Source organism: Drosophila takahashii, chromosome 2L, assembly GCF_030179915.1.
Source record: "Drosophila takahashii strain IR98-3 E-12201 chromosome 2L, DtakHiC1v2, whole genome shotgun sequence".
In the NCBI taxonomy this organism is placed as follows: domain Eukaryota; kingdom Metazoa; phylum Arthropoda; class Insecta; order Diptera; family Drosophilidae; genus Drosophila; species Drosophila takahashii.
The window spans coordinates 33,760,108-33,777,813 of NC_091678.1; the positions used below are offsets into that span (position 1 = coordinate 33,760,108).

The window sequence follows — 17,706 nt, forward strand, 5'->3', positions numbered from 1 at the left end:
AAGAGGGGGCCAAAAATTAATTTGTCTGGGGCTTCACTCATAGAGGTTGTGCCAACATGCACGGTAACTGGGCAGATTGGGGATCCTCCTAAGAATGTTTTGTGAAAATTTCATGAAAATTAAACCCACAGTTTTCGAGAAAATTTATTTACAGTGTGCGGGTTAAATGGTCAAATATTGAAATTGGCCGCTTTTCGCTGACAGCGCCAGCGAGACCACCTTACAGCCATGACATCAACTATGTAAATATCCACACATTTTCTATGCAAACTTTAGGTAATTAATACAGCTGTCACAGAGGTTGTGCCAACTTGCACGGTATATCAGTAGAAGGGGCATCATTATAAGTAATTTCTTTCTTAATTTCAGCGAAATCAAACCCATAGATTTCGAGAAATTCAAGTCATTTCAATTATGGTTTTTTTCCACGCGGTCACACTGAGACAGCGTGCAGAGCCATGACATAAACCATCAATCTATGCAAACTTTAAATAATTAATACAGCTCTCACAGAGGTTGTGCCAACTTGCACGGTATATCAGTAGAAGGGGCATCATTATAAGTAATTTCTTTCTTAATTTCATCGAAATCAAACCCACAGATTTCGAGAAATTCAAGTCATTTCAATTATGGTTTTTTTCCACGCGGTCACACTGAGACAGCGTGCGGAGCCATGACATAAACCATCAATCTATGCAAACTTTAAATAATTAATAAAGCTCTCACAGAGATTGTGCCAACTTGCACGGTATATCAGTAGAAGGGGCATCAATATAAGTAATTTCTTTCTTAATTTCAGCGAAATCAAACCCACAGATTTCGAGAAATTCAAGTCATTTCAATTATGGTTTTTTTCCACGCGGTCACACTGAGACAGCGTGCGGAGCCATGACATAAACAATCAATCTATGCAAACTTTAAAACTCCCTAATCGCAAAAAGTTTCAATACTGCAGAAAACATTCCCTGTTACTTTGGAAGTAAAGCCCGCAATCGCAACAAAGAAATTATTATATTTTTCCAAAATCAGTAAACTGTTAATTTCTAGATCGATTTCGATGAATTACACTGTGCAGCATTTTTAGTGCTTTTTAAATTTACCTCGATGGATGCTATATTTTTGGATTCGTTACGAATTCCCAAGTTAAACTGCGTTTTCCAAAAAGTTCCCCGACGCAAGGATTCTTAGCAAAAGGACCTCAAAGTTCGAAAAATGCTGAAATTGGCCAACTTTGCGGAGCTCTCAGAGGCAAATGGATGCATGGTTTGATTCGATGTTAAAGTTTTTTAAAAGATACACCCTTTATCTTTTAAACCCTATACTTTAAAAATTTTTAAGATTTTTTTTAAGGCAGAAACAAATTCTAGAAAACATAGTCAAAAAACATAAAAGTATACAGCAGCGGTCAAAATGGTAGTAGTGTTGCCGCCCTGTGTATTTAAAAGTTTGTTGTTGTAATTGATCTTTTCCTGGTAATATTGTATTGATTATAATTTTACTATTAGACTAATTGGATAAGAAAAAATTACAACATCAAACTTTTAAAAACACAAGGGGGCAACACTGCTACTATTTTGACCGCAGCTGTATGTTTTTCAGTTTTTTGACTATGTTTTTTGGAATTTATTTCTGCCTTAAAAAAAATCCTAAAATTATTTTATGTATGGGGTTTGAAAGATAAAGGGTGTATCTTTTAAAAAACTTTAACTTCGAACCAAGCCATGCATCCATTTGCCTCTGAGAGCTCCGCAAAGTTGGCCAATTTCAGCATTTTTCGAACTTTGAGGCCCTTTTGCTAAGAATCCTTGCGTCGGGGAACTTTTTGGAAAACGCAGTTTAACTTGGGAATTCGTAACGAATCCAAAAATATAGCATCCATCGAGGTTCATTTTTGATGCTGCATAGTGTTATGTATCAAAATAATCAGGAGGGCAAGTCCAATTATGTGGTTCATACATATTAATTGAAACTTTTTTAGAAATAATTATTTTTCTTCCGAAATTAGGCGCGAAGTTAAACATCACTAACGCAGAAATGCACATTATAGCACTGTGTATTATACAAAAGAACCTGTATCTTATCCCTTTTCAATTGTGGCATACAGAAAAAATTTCGTCGAGAACTAAAGGTAGCTTTTGAACTATTAAAACACATTTAATATTATAGCTTAATTATCTTGGCCTTCTGTGCAAAAAAAACGCATTGATTGTGTCTGGCCGTCTTGAAGGACTAAAATAAAAAAATTATATATTTTTACGACTTATGGATTCCGAGATATTGCAGGTGACGAAATTGCTTCTGTGACGAAATTCCCCCACTCTCCCCTACTCCTAATCTTATTGTAGAATAATACAATAAATAGATTAAGAAATAAGTTTAAAACAAGAAAGGCAGCTAGCTTCGGCAAGCCGAAGCTTAAATACCCTTGCAGATCATTCTATTAATTTACAAATCGCAAAAATGTTAAATTTCTTATTATTTCACATTAATTTTTCGATCGTTTCTATCACAGCTATATGATATAGTAGTTCGATCTTTTAAAAATTAAAATCGAAATTCGGAAATATTTCAAAATAGTCATATCCCAGAATAGAAGGAAATGTAATACAAACCAACAAAGATATAATTTTTTTCCCATTAATTTCCATTTAATTTTTCGACCGTTCCTATGGCAGCTATATGATATAGTGATCCGATTTAAAAAACAAAAAAACAAAATTCAGAAATATATAAAAAAAAATATTCCCAAGAGTAGAATGTAAAATTTCAAAAAACGCCGGAGCTAGAATTTTTTTACGTTTTTTTTTTGATTCTTCCTATGGAAGCTATAAGATATAGTTGTCCGATCCGGTTGGTTCCGACCTATATACTACCTGCAATAGAAAAAAGACTTTTGGGAAAGTTTTATCCCGATAGCTCAAAAACTGAGAGACTAGTTTGCGTAGAAACAGACAGACGGACAGACGGAAAGACGGACATGGCTAGATCGACTCGTCTTGTGATGCTGATCAAGAATATTTATACTTTATGGTCGGAAACGTCTCCTTCACTGCGTTGCAAACTTCTGATTGAAATCATAATACCCTCTGCAAGGGTATAAACACATCTGAACGTTTATAACATATCCTACAACGAGTATGCATACATATTGCTGACTGAGGGAGAGCCTAACCTCCCGTACCGCACACTGCGCTCTTACTACGCCTCTGCCTAGCCAATATTAATTTGAAATTTTGTAAACAAAACCAAATTTGTGATGTTTTTGGTAATTTATAGCAATTTTGTAACTTTATAGGAGTACAAAGTACACATTTAATTAATATTAAATTTGTGATGTTTTTGGTAATTTATAGCAATTTTGTAACTTTATAGGAGTACAAAGTACACATTCAATTAATATTAGTTATATTTACGAAGTGCAGAGCTCATTCTGACACTTTGCTGCAAGCATTGATGTATCGTACGCACAACAGCTTACATTTAGGCCCCCCCATAGCAACCTATTTGTGAACAGTTTTCCGCTCATAACAAACTACAAATAATTAAAAAAAAACCCACAAAACAATGAGCTGAAGCTTTATTGAAGTGAAACTTCTTTAGGCGCGTTATGGATTTTGGGGACGGTTAAAACCGATTCATTAATTCATGACCGTTACGAAAATCGTACACATCCCGTTTTTTCTTCACCGCTGACGAACGTTCTCTTTGTCAACTTCTTTCCTCTCTCGCTCGCACATGGTGCAAGGACAGCTGTGCTAAGAATGTTAAATATGTTTCCCTGTCTGTTTCTCTTAAGCGATAGGATGAGATAGTTAAATTTGTTCGAAGTTTTGTTCGACAAAGATAAAAACGTTTCTATCTTGCCTGTGTTCGGGAAAATGTTCGTCTCACAAATTCGACTGTGGGTGGCCTGCTTAAGACAGAAAAAAAGAAGATAATGAAATGATAAACGAGAGAAGTTTCACTTCTGTCGTGCGTAGGCTGGACACACCCCTTTTTTTACATTTTTTTCCGCCATCGATTTGTTTTGTTCTCGCAGTCATCGTTCCAATTTTCACAGTCAAGGGGAAGAATTCAGAGTTGCACCGAGAAAACATCGTTTAACTAACGCATAAAAGAGCCCGTCAAAGTCCGTCAATATTGAATGGCGGACTAACTGGGAAATTTTCGGAACGGCAAAACCTTGTGGACCATCCGTTCAACGGATGGTGGAAGGTGGATGGAGCTCTGTGAAAAGACCCTAATAATCCAATTTAATAACTTGTACCTTTCAAAGTCTTTACCTAAAATAATGTTGAGGACGCGTACCTGAAACATAAATCGGCTTAGGATATATAGCATTTATGAATAAATTTTTACACAATCCCTTTAAGGGCCTAATATTTAAACAGATAAAGTCCCTGCTAAGCGATTTTGGCTTTCTCGAGCCAAAATGTGAGAGCTATCTTTGACAGGTACTTCAAGTCTTTTTTGACTCGATAAAGAGACAGCTGATTTCAAAAGCCAAGGAAAAAGAGGAAGACAAAATGGCACAGCTGTTTTTACGTTTGTTGAAAATATAAGCCAAAATGAACAACAATAGAGTTTTGCTTAATTTGGATAGGGATCTTGAGTTTGGAGGTGAAGGCGGTGATGTCAACGTTAATAATGACAGAGTGTTTAGGGAAAGAAAGGATTTTTTTGCTGACTTGGACGAGGACAGCTTTGTACAACGTTTCCGATTGACTAAAGCTACATGCAAACATTTATTAGCTAAAGTTAATAGCGCAATATCCACTAATACTGACCGGTAATATTCTTACATCATGTAAAAATAGCCATTTGATATAATCAAACTATTACCTAGATCATATGCGATAAAGTCAGAGTCCAAATTCTTGTTGGCCCTACGATTCTATGCAAGCGGCAGCTTCCTTATTACGGCAGGGGACTTCTGTGGTCCCGAGCAGTAAAAGAAGTATCTGAAGCAATTGCAATGCTCAGCAAGGAATTTATAAACATGGAATTAATGAGCAAGGAAGACACAACGATGGACTTTTATAATATTGCTAAGTTTCCCAATGTTCTTGGAGCCATAGATTGCACGCATGTGCGAATACAATCCCCAGGTGGAGATGACGCAGAACTGTTTCGAAACAGAAAAGGATACTTTTCATTGAATGTTCAGGTTGTATGCAATGCCAAGCTTCTCCTAATAAATTTGGTTGCCAGGTGGCCTGCCTCTTTCCACGACAGCACCATATTTAACAACAGTCGCCTTAAGTATCGTCTCGACAACGGCGAATTTAAAAACTATTATATTTTAGCAGATGAAGGGTACAAAACAACTGAATATATGAAGCTGAGTAACAAATTCAAACTCGCAATACAATCGAACGTTGCTTTGGAGGTTTAAAAAGACGGTTTCCAGTGTTATCCACGGGCATGCGGATTTTTTTAAACACGGCAATGGCTGTTGTAGTCGCATGTGGAATTTTGCACAATATTGCCATTTATCCAATTAATCCCATATCTGATGAGGAAGAAAATAACCGGGAAAGAACTCCCAATACAGAAGAAACGGTTTAGGAAAATGGGAACGATGCGACAAGAAGACATAGGCAAATTTTGATTAGTGAATACTTCGCAACGTAATATGTATACCCGTTACTCGTAGAGTAAGAGGGTATATTGTATTCATGCAAATGTATGTAACAGCTAGAAGGAATTTCCGACCCTATAAGGTATATATATTCTTGATCAGAGTCACTAGCCGAGTCGATATAGCCATGTCCGTCTGTCCGTCTGTCTGTCCGTCCGTATAAACGCTGAGATCTCGGAAACTATAAAAGCGAGAAGATTGACATTTTGCATGCAGATTCTAGGAGTTCCTGCGCAGCGCAAGTTTCAAAAGGGTGCTACGCCCCCTCTAACGCCCACAATAGCTTATATACGATTTTAAAAATTTCAATATTTCGGAAAAGTAAAAATGCAGTTTTATTGTGTTTATGAATACCTATCGAAATGTAGAAGAAATTTTTTAAATCGGACCATTCGTTAAAAAGTTACGGCGGATCAAATTTTTATCTCCATCTCCTTCGCACTCCCTTTAGCTGAGTAACGGGTATCTGACTATAGCGTTCTCTCTTGTTTTTGTTTTGGTTTATTATCAATAATAATGAAATTATAACTTATTTCAGACTATGAATTCAGACTTTTCGGATTTAATCATCACAATTTATAAACTTTAGTAAAAATAAAGAAAACATGTTAATCATCAAAGTTCAATTTCTTCCTAGCTTTTTTCTGCTCTATTTCCATTTTAAGCAGATCGTTTTTTAAGTTGAAAAACAAAACCTTTACTCATTTAGAAAATTAAAAATTATATTATAAATAAAAAACAAACTTAAAAACATAAGTTGGTCTACGATGGTACTCTTTAAACGGCTACGGCGATCGGAAATTATTTGACCGGCCTTGCTAACAGCTCGTTCGGACTCGCAGGACGTGGCAGGAATACACAAAAAATTTTTTGCAAGCTCCTTGTAAGGCTTCATTTTTTTTCTAACATTGCTGGAATAAGAATAATTATAATAATTTATTAACATCGATGGTCCAAAAAAACATCGATGTTTTGAAAATTTGGAAAAACATCGATGCATCGATATTTCCATCGATGTTTCTGCGCCTCTACTGTGGGTAATGGGACATAAGTTTGTATGGGACTTTTACTCAGGAGCACCCAATTATCATGGAAATCTAGACATGGTTCGTGGAAATTTTTGGCTGTGTACCTGTGTAATTAATAGGGATTAGTAGGTTTTTAATACTTACGCATTTAATTAGGGCCACACGCGAGTTCATGTTTAAGTTTGGTGCTTGGTTCCGTTGAATGAAAGTTGATGTAAAGTTCCCGCGAATCGGGAGTGATGCCACACTTTCAGCTTGCTTTTATCGAAGTATCGATATAAAATATCGATATAATGTGTTCTTAGTTACAAATCTGGAACAAATGGGATGCCGACAACGCGCTATGCGTTTTTCTCAAAAACTGACGGCTTTTTGTTAACCGTACTGCAATAGTTCATTTTTTAAATTAATTTCCTTTCCAATGATGTACCGTGCATGTTGGTTCAACGTCTGCGAAAGTCTAAATCATTGAAAATAGAGTTAGCCTCGAAACATAAATATTTTCCCATATGGTAAGAGTCTTAGGAGCGTAGAACAGGGTCGTTCTGGTTTCAATTGGGAGCGTAGAACAGGGTCGTTCTGGTTCAAATTTTGGATCAAATGAGATGGTGATGCGTTTTTCTCAAAAACTGACGGCTTTTTGTTAACCGTACTGCATTAGTTAATTATACCCTTGTAAAGGGTATTATAATTTCAGTCAGATGTTTGCAACGCAGTGAAGGAGACGTTTCCGACCACATAAAGTATATATATTCTTGATCAGCACCAATAGCCGAGTCTATCTAGCCATGTCCGTCTGTCCGTCTGTCCGTTTCTATGCGAACTAGTCTCTCAGTTTTAAAGCTATCGCGATGAAACTTTCCCGAAGGTCTTCTTTCTATTGTAGGTAGTACATATGTCGGAGCCAGCCGGATCGGACCACTATATCTTAAGGCTCCCAATCAAATATAAGAAAATTCATTGTATCTTTGTAGGAAGTAGGCGTTTTGATTCTTGACTACTTAAAAACAAAATTGAAATAAATCGAAACGCTGAATCTGGAATCCCTGGAACTGCACCGAGTGAGCAATTTTTATCCGCAAGGATATATAAGCTTCGGCTGGCCGAAGGTAGCTTCCTTTCTTGTTTTTTAAATTAATTTGGAACTTACTGGTTCAAATTTGAATTTGGCGGCACTTCTTTTAACATTTTTTCTTCCCCCACTGTAAAGCGATTTTCTCAAAAGCTGCTTTATCTTTATGGTTTTTTCACTGAACTTGCTTTGGGCGATCCACAATCTGCCAATACACCGTGCATGTTGGTACAACGTCTGAGAGTGGAGCCCTGTTCAGTTTAATATTTGCCCCCCTATTTTGTCTGGGGAAAATCCGCGGTGCATTCACTGTTAGGCGATTTTCTCAAAAACTGACGGCTTTAGCTTAATGATATTTGTTCTGACAAGAAGCTTGAATTAACGCCCAATAATCATGTTTACCGTGCATATTGGTACAACCTCTGTGAGGGGAGCAATAAAGAAAATTGGGGGGCACGATTTTTTGAATAGATTTTTAATATATTTCTAGAAGTCGGATAGGCTTGTAACCTATTTAGATCGATAGATATTTTCATTCTGAACAATTTTGCATTAAATATTGTTCAATAGAAGCCGAAACAATCAAAAATTTAAAATTGGCCCCATGTTCCAAATTCCACCGTTCCACAATCGCCGCTAAGTCACCGACGCTAATTTGACGCACATTATAATGAATGCTCTAATGCATTAGTCGAACAATGTTGTGGAATAACCGCATAAGCAGCACAGAACTCGGAAAATGATTTTATCGTGAAAAGAGATATTTCTATTCCTTTTTTTCGGAATGACCAAGTTGCACTTGTTTTTAATTTTTGTAAGCCTACAATGGGCCAAATTGTTGCTTTAAAAAAGGATCTAGCCCAAGAAGCTTAAGGGAGTAAGGTGCTATAGATATTCAACAGCGTCAAATTTGCTAATAGCAATGAACAATTCATTTGCCGCTAAAAAAATTTCATATGCTACCGCTCAAATTGTAATTAGTTTTAAGGTCTAATCCCTTTTTTTAGGACCACTAAGTTGGCACGTCCTCTTTTTTCGGTTTCGGAGCTGCTTGTGCCGATCAGCCGCGCGCTTGAGCGATTCTCTGTGGAAACACAGTTCCGCTTTAAAATTGCAACAAAAATTTTAATGGACGGTTTCAAGTCTTTCGCAACAGCGGCGGGCTGCAAAAGTGATATGAAATCAATAAGGTTCACTGTAATGTCAGCAATAATTATATAACAATTGATAAAACTCTGCTTGCGAAAATAATTTCTTTTGTAATTTGTTTGGTATTTAGCATTAATAAGAGAGCTCTTGAAAGGTTTCATATACTTTATCAACATTTATATTAAATGTTTTAATGAAATGTCTTCTGTTGAATTTGTGTATTAATACAATAATATGTGAAGTGGAAAAAAAAATTGTAAAGGTGGGGAAGATATATTACATCGGTAAACTATGGTTAATCACGAGCTCGGAACATTTTTACAGAAAAAAAAAGATAGTCGACATGAATATAGAAGGGAATAACTCATCGGATTGCGAAAGCGACGCTGATTATTGTGTTGATGGCGTGACTTCAGACACCGGTTGCAACAATAATTTTAATGGAGGGGCGAAGAAAAAAATTGACATCAAATCAAAAAAGGATTCCGTTCGCGTTTTGCGAATTACGCGACAGTCTGTATCCGCTGAAAGCGACCACAACAATACAGACAGGGACGAGCTGCATTCTGACGAGGAAGCTGAAAAATCACGATCGGATGCTCTGTGGGCCGATTTTCTTAACGATGTTGAGGGCGAGAGTAAACTTAAACAAAGAACAGATCATCAGGGAGGAAATGCCGACAATATCAACAGCAAACCGGAGAATAAAAAACGTATTTAAATTGAGAAAACATTGGGTTTTGCCGATCCCAAGGTAATGCAGACTATACCAATTTCAGGTTCAAGGCTCGGGACATTAAAACGACCGGTAAATGAAGATAAAACCGGCTCTCTTTTCAATAAAGTAGAAAAGAAAAAAAAAACCTCAGTGCTGGAAAAATCTCAAATGGATTGGAAAAACTTCAAAAGCGACGAAGGCATAGACGAACAGCTGAGAACCCATAACAAGGGCAAATACGGGTAAGTTAGAGATCAAGCGCAACTAACATCCAAATAATTTGTTTCCACATTTTAGATATTTTGAGCGTCAAGAGTTTTTGCAGAGAACCGATCTCAGACAGTTTGAAATTGAGAAAAACTTACGACAATCTCGCAGGTCAAATTGAGGCACAAATTTTCCTATAAATGAACGTAATTGGAGTTTTCTTACATACTCATTCCTTTTATGGTATAACTAATGTTATTAATAAAAAATTTAATAATAAAACTATGCAGCATCAAAAATGTACCTCGATGGATGCTAAATTTTTGAATTCGTTACGAAAGCAAGGATCTTAGCACAAGGACCCAAGGTTCGAAAAATGCTGAAATTGTCCAACTTTACGGAGGTATCACAGGCAACAGATTCATGGTTTGTTTTGATGTTAGTTTTTAAAAAAAGAAGAACTCCTTATCTTTCAAATCCCATACTTAGAATAATTTTAGGATTTTTTTTAAGGGAGAAACAAATTCAAGAAAACAGTCAAAGAACATAAAAACACAGCTGCGGCCAAAATAGCAGTAGTGTTGCCGCCCTGTGTTTTAAAAAGTTCTTTGTTGTAACTTTTCTTATCCAATTAGTCTAATAGTACAATTATAACACAGGTACACAGCCAAAAATTTCCACGAACCATTTCTAGTTTTCCATGATAATTGTGTGCTCCTGAGTAAAAGTCCCATACAAACTTATGTCCCATCACCTACAGGTTCCGCGGTATAGCTAAGAATACAAAAAACCGATGTTTGCCCACATTTTGAATTACGTGGCCTATATAATTGGACTAACCTTTATTATTTTCGGTAGGATTTAATCTCAATACATCACGGCATTCCTAAAAAATAGTCCGCATTGTGAACCATTGCCCATGTCTTTGGAATTCGACGCCAAAGTTGAAAATCCCAAAATTGTAGAGATTTTTCTGATGTAAAAAAAATTCTGAGGATTAAATCTTGAATGGAAGTAATTTTAACTATTCATTGTATCTATTGTCCATTGTATGCTTTAATTTCGGTTTAAAGCGTTTTCATGAGGACATTTTATTGGATTTCTTATACTAATAAAACCGATTTTTTTATTTCATTATCTACTCCTTAATGTTGTCAAATTTTAAAAAAGTCAAGGCATCCTACAGAATGGGAGTAAACATTTACATTTTTCTATGTATGTTCAGTGAACGTACTTTAGTTTCTTAGTTCTAGAGGTTGCCATGACTTATTCAAAATTTGACAACATTTAGGAGTAGATAATGAAATAAAAAAATCGGTTTTATTAGTATAATAAATCCAATAAAATGTCCTCATGAAAACGCTTTAAACCGAAATTAAAGCATACAATGGACAATAGATACAATGAATAGTTAAAATTACTTCCATTCAAGATTTAATCCTCAGAATTGTTTTTACATCAAAAAAATCTCTACAATTTTGGGATTTTTAACTTTGGCGTCGAATTCCAAAGACATGGGCAATGGTTCACAATGGGGACTATTTTTTAGGAATGCCGTGATGTATTGAGAGTAGGTCCTACCGAAAATAATAAAGGTTAGTCCAATTATATAGGCCACGTAATTCAAAATGTCGACCAACATCGGTTTTTTGTATTCTTAGCTATACCGCGGAACCTGTAGGTGATGGAAAATAATTTTGTATGGGACTTTTACTCAGGAGCACCCAAATATCATGGAAAACTTGAAATGGTTCGTGGAAATTTCACAAAGTTTAATTTTGTGTTCCTGTGTAATCTATATCAATATTTGTCTTTATTAAAAAACGGTCAGTAGCAAATTCCACCCAGAACGGATTGACCTAAAAATCGAGAAAAATCACAGTAATTACTAAAATAATTAGAAGCCGCGTAAGGGGTACTTTTTAGGACAAAAAACGACCCCAAAGTGCCCCAAAATTCGTTTTGTTTTTTTTTATTCTTTCTTTTGCCATTTCTCTGTTATAAATGTTGTTAAAATGGTTTAAAAATGTGATGTTCATAATCTTATGGCACACCCGCAAATAACTGCATTTAAATTTCTTGGAGATTCGGCATCCTTAACCAAGTCCCCAATATTTTCAAATTTGGCTAACCTGATGTGACGTCACGCGTCCCCATATGTTTGTATGTATGTCCTGCTGTCGCAATTTAAGTGTGACCGCGCAAGGGGAAAATAAAAATACCACAGCCAAAAAAAAACGATTATATCGCAAATTTTTTCTTTTGCGCCTTTTTCTTAAGTAAACTTTAAATTTTAAAATATCGGTAGACCTTACAGAAATCCCATTAAGCTGAATTTTACAGTCGAAATTTTCCTTAAAATTGCTTCTGTTTTTTTAAATGCAAAAGACCGATCAGCAAACTATTTATTAGTTTTTCAAATGTTGAGTTATCGACAAACTTTGGATTTGTAAAAAACAAACAATGATTTGCTCTGCTATGTACACACACACGCACAAAATAAATATATAAAAAAAATGCGTATTTTACACACACAGCCATTAGATTTATATGTATATGCGTGTGTACGTTTGGGTGTGTGCATTGCAGCTGACTAAGGGATTGAGATTCGCTCAAATTCAAATTCAAGATAATACTGATATCCTTTTGCTAAAAGAATATTTCATTTACATTTCCACAACATACTGACATAAGACATTTTGTAACCGATTTTTGTGAACTAAAATTCAAATCGCATTGATAATATTAAAAGAACATTAAATATTCAAACCAATTGATTCTCTTGCTCTTTATTACACGTGCTCATATTGTTTAAACAAATTCAAATGTTTAAACAATTTGATTCACGGCTTCCCCGCCCACCTGCCTTCCCTATCTATATCAATATTTGTCTTGATTAAAAAACGGTCAGTAGCAAATTCCACCCAGAACGGATTGACCTAATAATCTAGAAAAATCACAGTAATTACTAAAATAATTAGGAGCCGCGTAAGGGGTACTTTTTAGAACAAAGAACGACCCCAAAGTGCCCCAAAATTCGATTTGTTTTTTTTTAATTCTTTCTTTTGCCATTTCTCTGTTATAAATGTTGTTAAAATGGTTTAAAAATGTGATGTTCATAATCTTATGGCATACCCGCAAATAACTGCATTTAAATTTCTTGGAGATTCAGCATCCTTAACCAAGTCCCCAATATTTTAAAATTTGGCTAACCTGATGTGACGTCACGCGTCCCCATATGTTTGTATGTATGTTCTGCTGGCGCATGTCTGTATGTACATATGTATATCCTGCTGTCGCAATTTAAGTGTGACCGCGCAAGGGGAAAATAAAAATACCACAGCCAAAAAAAATCGATTATATCGCAAATTTTTTCTTTTGCGCCTTTTTCTTTAGTAAACGTTAAATTTTAAAATATCGGTAGACCTTACAGAAATCCCATTAAGCTGAATTTTACAGTCGAAATTTTCCTTAAAATTGCTTCTGTTTTTTTTAAATGCAAAAGACCGATCAGCAAACTATTTATTAGTTTTCAAATGTTAAGTTATCGACAAACTTTGGATTTGTAAAAAACAAACAATGATTTGCTCTGCTATGTACACACACACACACAGCCATTAGATACCCTGTAGTTCGCCGGGACTGGTCCCGAACTAGCGAAATCGCCATACACCGGGGGCTTGGGACTAACTCCCGTTCATACCACCCGCAATGTAAATTTCTATCCACTTTTACCACGGCATGTCCTAGGCGGTGGTCATATGGCGAAGTTCTGCATTACCTTTCGCCACAAAAGGGACCGATAGGTGGTCCCATATTATACCCCTTTTCGCCACAAAAGGGGCCACCTATCGGACCATCTATCGGACCACCTATCGGTCCCTTTTGTGGCGAAAAGGGGTATTAAATGGGACCACCTATCGGTCCCTTTTGTGGCGAAAAGGGATATGAAATGGGGTTGGTGTTTTCAATACCAAAAAAGCTGAATGCTATGAAACTTCCCAAGAAAAAATACTTTTTGTTAAATTAATTTATTGTATTATAAGTAGACAATTTTTCTATTTTTTTAATTTATATTTATTGAACAAATTCCTCTGCTGACACGTTTTTGTTGAGTGCCTCATTGTTGTTATTATTTGATTTGGATTTATTTTTAAAAAATCGTTTCTTTTGCAATTGAATTGCCTTGGGAATCAATATTTCTGCATTACCAGATTCTGAAACAATATCTAAAAAAAAAAATAAGATTTTAGTGTTTTAAAATAAAATGAGAACAGAAACTAACTTCGGCAAGCCAAAGTTTTAATACCCTTGCAGCTTTCAGGAATAAAATTGTGACTAGAAAAGCATAAATATAAAATAAGAATAACCAACAGTTAAATGTAGACTTATTTCACGCTTTTGAAACTTGAACCGACAGACAGACGGACATGGTTAAATGGATTTACTTTATAGGTTTGAAAAGGTCTCCTTTACTGCGTAACAAACTTCTGGACTAAATTATAATTCCCTCTGCATGGGTTTAAATATATATTTTTAGATTTTGTTATACAAGCCTCTTTACATCAAACCATGTTTTAAAAGTGAAAAGCAGAAAAAGACAGAAAGAAATAGGATTAAAGACAGATGGCATTCTAAGTAAATAGATTGAAATTGAATCAAGAAACTAAGTGTATTATAAAAAATACAGTTATAAAAATAACATACCGTGAAGTGCACCATAGAAATGTGTAAAGGAGTTTACGGCTTTTTTTTCCAGAAAGGCCAAAGGCCAACATTAAATCCCACAACAAACTCATCCGTGAGAACCCTCCCCAAGTTTTTTTAAGCCCCCTTCTGGCAGCAACAACGATCTCATGGCTTTAATCTAAAAAGAAAGAAAATTTCACTAAAATATTTATATCAAAGAAAAAAGACTTACGTAGGAGTCCTTTGCACCACTATTTCTCCTTCTCCTCTTTAACAAATCGACGAATGTGCCTGTTGCTGTTCATGGCTAAATATCACACATTATTAGGTATTTCACTTGCACAACTCATGGTGTTACTCACCTGTTGACGACACTTCAGATCACAACAAAATATAACACTTTAAATGTACAATAAGACAAATTAAATACAATGTTTACAAAATTTGGCGCAAACGTTGGGTTAGTGATGGTAGCGGGGTTGGGTAGTTATGGCAATCCGTTACGATTAATATTGCGACTACCGATATCGTATAATCGATGGCAATAAAAACATTCGCTAATATTATTTTTGTTTAGTTCTATGTATATAAAATTAGGTACTTATATATTTATTTTATATATCTAAGCACCAATAAAATCCGCTTGTTATGGAAGGAAAGAAAACGTTTTGCTTCTGAACCACCGCTATTGTTAAAAATATTGCTGCAGCTAAATTGCTCATTATTAAATATAAATAATATAAAAAGAAATAAAATTCTATCATTTATTATTTTATTTTATCTCATTATTAAGTTTTTATTTTATTATTTTAACTTTTTTTTAATTTGTTTTTTATATAAACAAAATAAAGTTGTATTCGTTATTAAAATCATTATATACTTGTCAAAAATTTCATTTTACAATTTTTTTAACTCATATAGAAGTGTTCACATAGAAGTGTTCACTCTTCGATAACTCTTTTGCTCTTGTAAAAAATACACACGCCACCTATTGACCCTTAAGGGACCACTGGGTGGTCGATCCCTTTTCTACCCCGAAAGTGCCACCGGCCCCCTTGAGAACTACAGGGTACATATGTATATGCGTGTGTACGTTTGTGTGTGTGCATTGCAGCTGACTAAGGAATTGAGATTCGCTCAAATTCAAATTCAAGATAATACTGATATCCTTTTGCTAAAAGCATATTTCATTTACATTTCCACAACATACTTACATAAGACATTTTGTAACCGATTTTTGTGAACTAAAATTCAAATCGCATTGATAATATTAAAAGAACATTTAATATTCAAACCAATTGATTCTATTGCTCTTTATTACACGTGCTCATATTGTTTAAACAAATTCAAATGTTTAAACAATTTGATTCACGGCTTCCCCGCCCACCTGCCTTCCCTATTTATTAATATAATTCTAATCAAGGTGAAAAATTAATGTGAAAACTAAAATACTGAAACAAAATATCAATGATAAAATGCAGTAATTTGGAATTGCCTTTCTTGATGTATTTTCTTAAATTAGTCAAATACATAAAGCAAAACATTGCTCCGCATATTTGTTTCCCTTATAATAGTTGTCTACTGTGGATACCTTCCAAAAACCCCCCGGTAGCAAATTCGCCAAGAGTATTTGGTTTGTACTTACCCATGTGCATAAAATTAGCTTTGCAACATTCTTAGGTAACTAATTAATTATCAAGAATTAAAATCTTTACAAAAGAGTAAACATAACTCGGTTTTGCATCTTTAAAAAACAAAAAATAGAAATAGAAAATAGAAATAGAAAATCTAGAACGAGGTAGCAAGGCCAATATCAACAGGATTTGTTTTAAGGGACCGATGAAATGAAAATAAGCCTAAAATTATCCTATCTCTGGCATTCATTTTTTTAAAATAAGAATTGAAGACATTAATTTTTTTTTTAACTGTCGAAGGATAAACATGCCTTCACATTTTAAAGCGGTTGTAACATTTCAAGGCGAACTTAAATTAAAAATATTCCCTCAAATTTTTTAAATTTTAATCAAAATTATTATATTGGTTCTTGGAGAGCTATGTAAAACTTTTAGAAATTTTTTTTAAGAATACAAGTTTTTTTCCAGAGTTAAACGATAATCGATTTGGAATTAAATTACATACTTAACGTGGCGTGATAATCCATATTTTGACAGTTTTTGCTTTGTTTTCGATAAAGTACTGCTTTGAAATTCATATTTTTGCACTCTTAATTCATACAAAAAAATGCATAAATTTATCTGGGTAAGAGCGGGACAGCAATAGTCAAAACTCTCCGAAATTGAAAAAGAGTTTAATATTTTTAACATGTAAATTTAATCAAATTCGTATCCTATCTATTTTTTTTTAAAGAAATTTTTTTTCAAATAATGTTTCTAGGCTTTAATGGCAATGGATTGGGAATTTTACTACATGCTCAACGCAGTATGACATTCTATATTCAAATAATATGTTTTGGGCAAAATACTAATGTTTTGAATGAAATAAGTGTAAGGATTTGTGTCGAAAAAGGAATCTGTTTGTTTCTGTTTTGTCCATCTGTTAACTTATGCAAACAATCCATAGTAATTTTAAAAATATTTAAAAAAGACACATGTTTTTTTAAGTAGTTTTCAAAGGACAAAATATTTTTGTTTTTACGGATATCAGGGAAAAAGTTATGATAAAATCTTTTCTCGGCTTATAGAATAAAAATTAGGAATTTTTTAAATTTAATAAGTACCAAAGATAAAGCAATGCCTAATTTTTAATTTTAATTTCCGCAGGCGAAGCTGCGGGCTGCAAATCTGCTAGTATAAACTAAAAGGTTCCATTTTGAGCGTAATCCAGCCCAAAGGTCCTTTCAATCTTCAACCCAAACATAAATATTGAATATGTCTCTCTACACCTTAAAAAAGTAGTTTTTCGAAGTCATATCCCACGATTCGTCTTAACTTTTGTCTGGTCAATATTCTTAACCCTTTTGAATCAAATAAAAATCCTGTTCAGTTCATTACGTGCACGAAACAGACCTAAAAAATCATTTTTTTATGAACTGCCCTTTTGGAACAAAACTGTTTTATTCCAAAAATATTTGGTTTTTGGGCGATACTTTCTGTCCAAATGCAAAAATTTGTTCATCAAAACCTTAATAAACTTTCCACATTTCACGATTGGAACATTTAAAACGCGATCCCAGTCCGCGTCA

The 17,706-nt window shown here is 34.6% G+C and overlaps 1 protein-coding gene and 1 long non-coding RNA gene across 3 annotated transcripts; one reads left to right on the forward strand and one right to left on the reverse strand.

The window, feature by feature from the left end:
• Positions 1–9,214: 9,214 nt before the first annotated feature.
• Yeti (yeti) lies at positions 9,215–10,118 on the forward strand. The gene is made up of 3 exons (XM_017151208.3): positions 9,215–9,603; positions 9,670–9,850; positions 9,906–10,118. The coding sequence occupies exons 1-3, from the start codon at positions 9,234–9,236 to the stop codon at positions 9,994–9,996; spliced, it is 642 nt and encodes a 213-aa protein (XP_017006697.2). The 5' UTR covers positions 9,215–9,233; the 3' UTR covers positions 9,997–10,118.
• A 3,709-nt stretch (positions 10,119–13,827) lies between these two features.
• On the reverse strand, positions 13,828–15,126 carry LOC138913775 (uncharacterized). Of its 2 annotated transcripts, XR_011419615.1 has the most exons (4): positions 14,867–15,126; positions 14,737–14,811; positions 14,523–14,682; positions 13,828–14,044 (listed from the first exon to the last, which is right to left on the reverse strand). It is a non-coding gene; the product is annotated as an uncharacterized lncRNA (long non-coding RNA). The 2 variants fall into 2 exon arrangements; XR_011419616.1 differs by lacking the exon at positions 14,523–14,682 and having other exon boundaries at positions 14,867–15,103.
• Positions 15,127–17,706: the final 2,580 nt, after the last annotated feature.

Coding starts and splice junctions, on each gene's coding strand:
- Yeti (XM_017151208.3), top strand. CDS start 9,234: ATGAATATAGAAGGGAATAACTCATCGGATTGCGAAAGCGACGCTGAT. Junction 9,604..9,669: donor CAAACCGGAGAATAAAAAAC/GTATTTAAATTG, acceptor TACCAATTTCAG/GTTCAAGGCTCGGGACATTA. Junction 9,851..9,905: donor CATAACAAGGGCAAATACGG/GTAAGTTAGAGA, acceptor TCCACATTTTAG/ATATTTTGAGCGTCAAGAGT.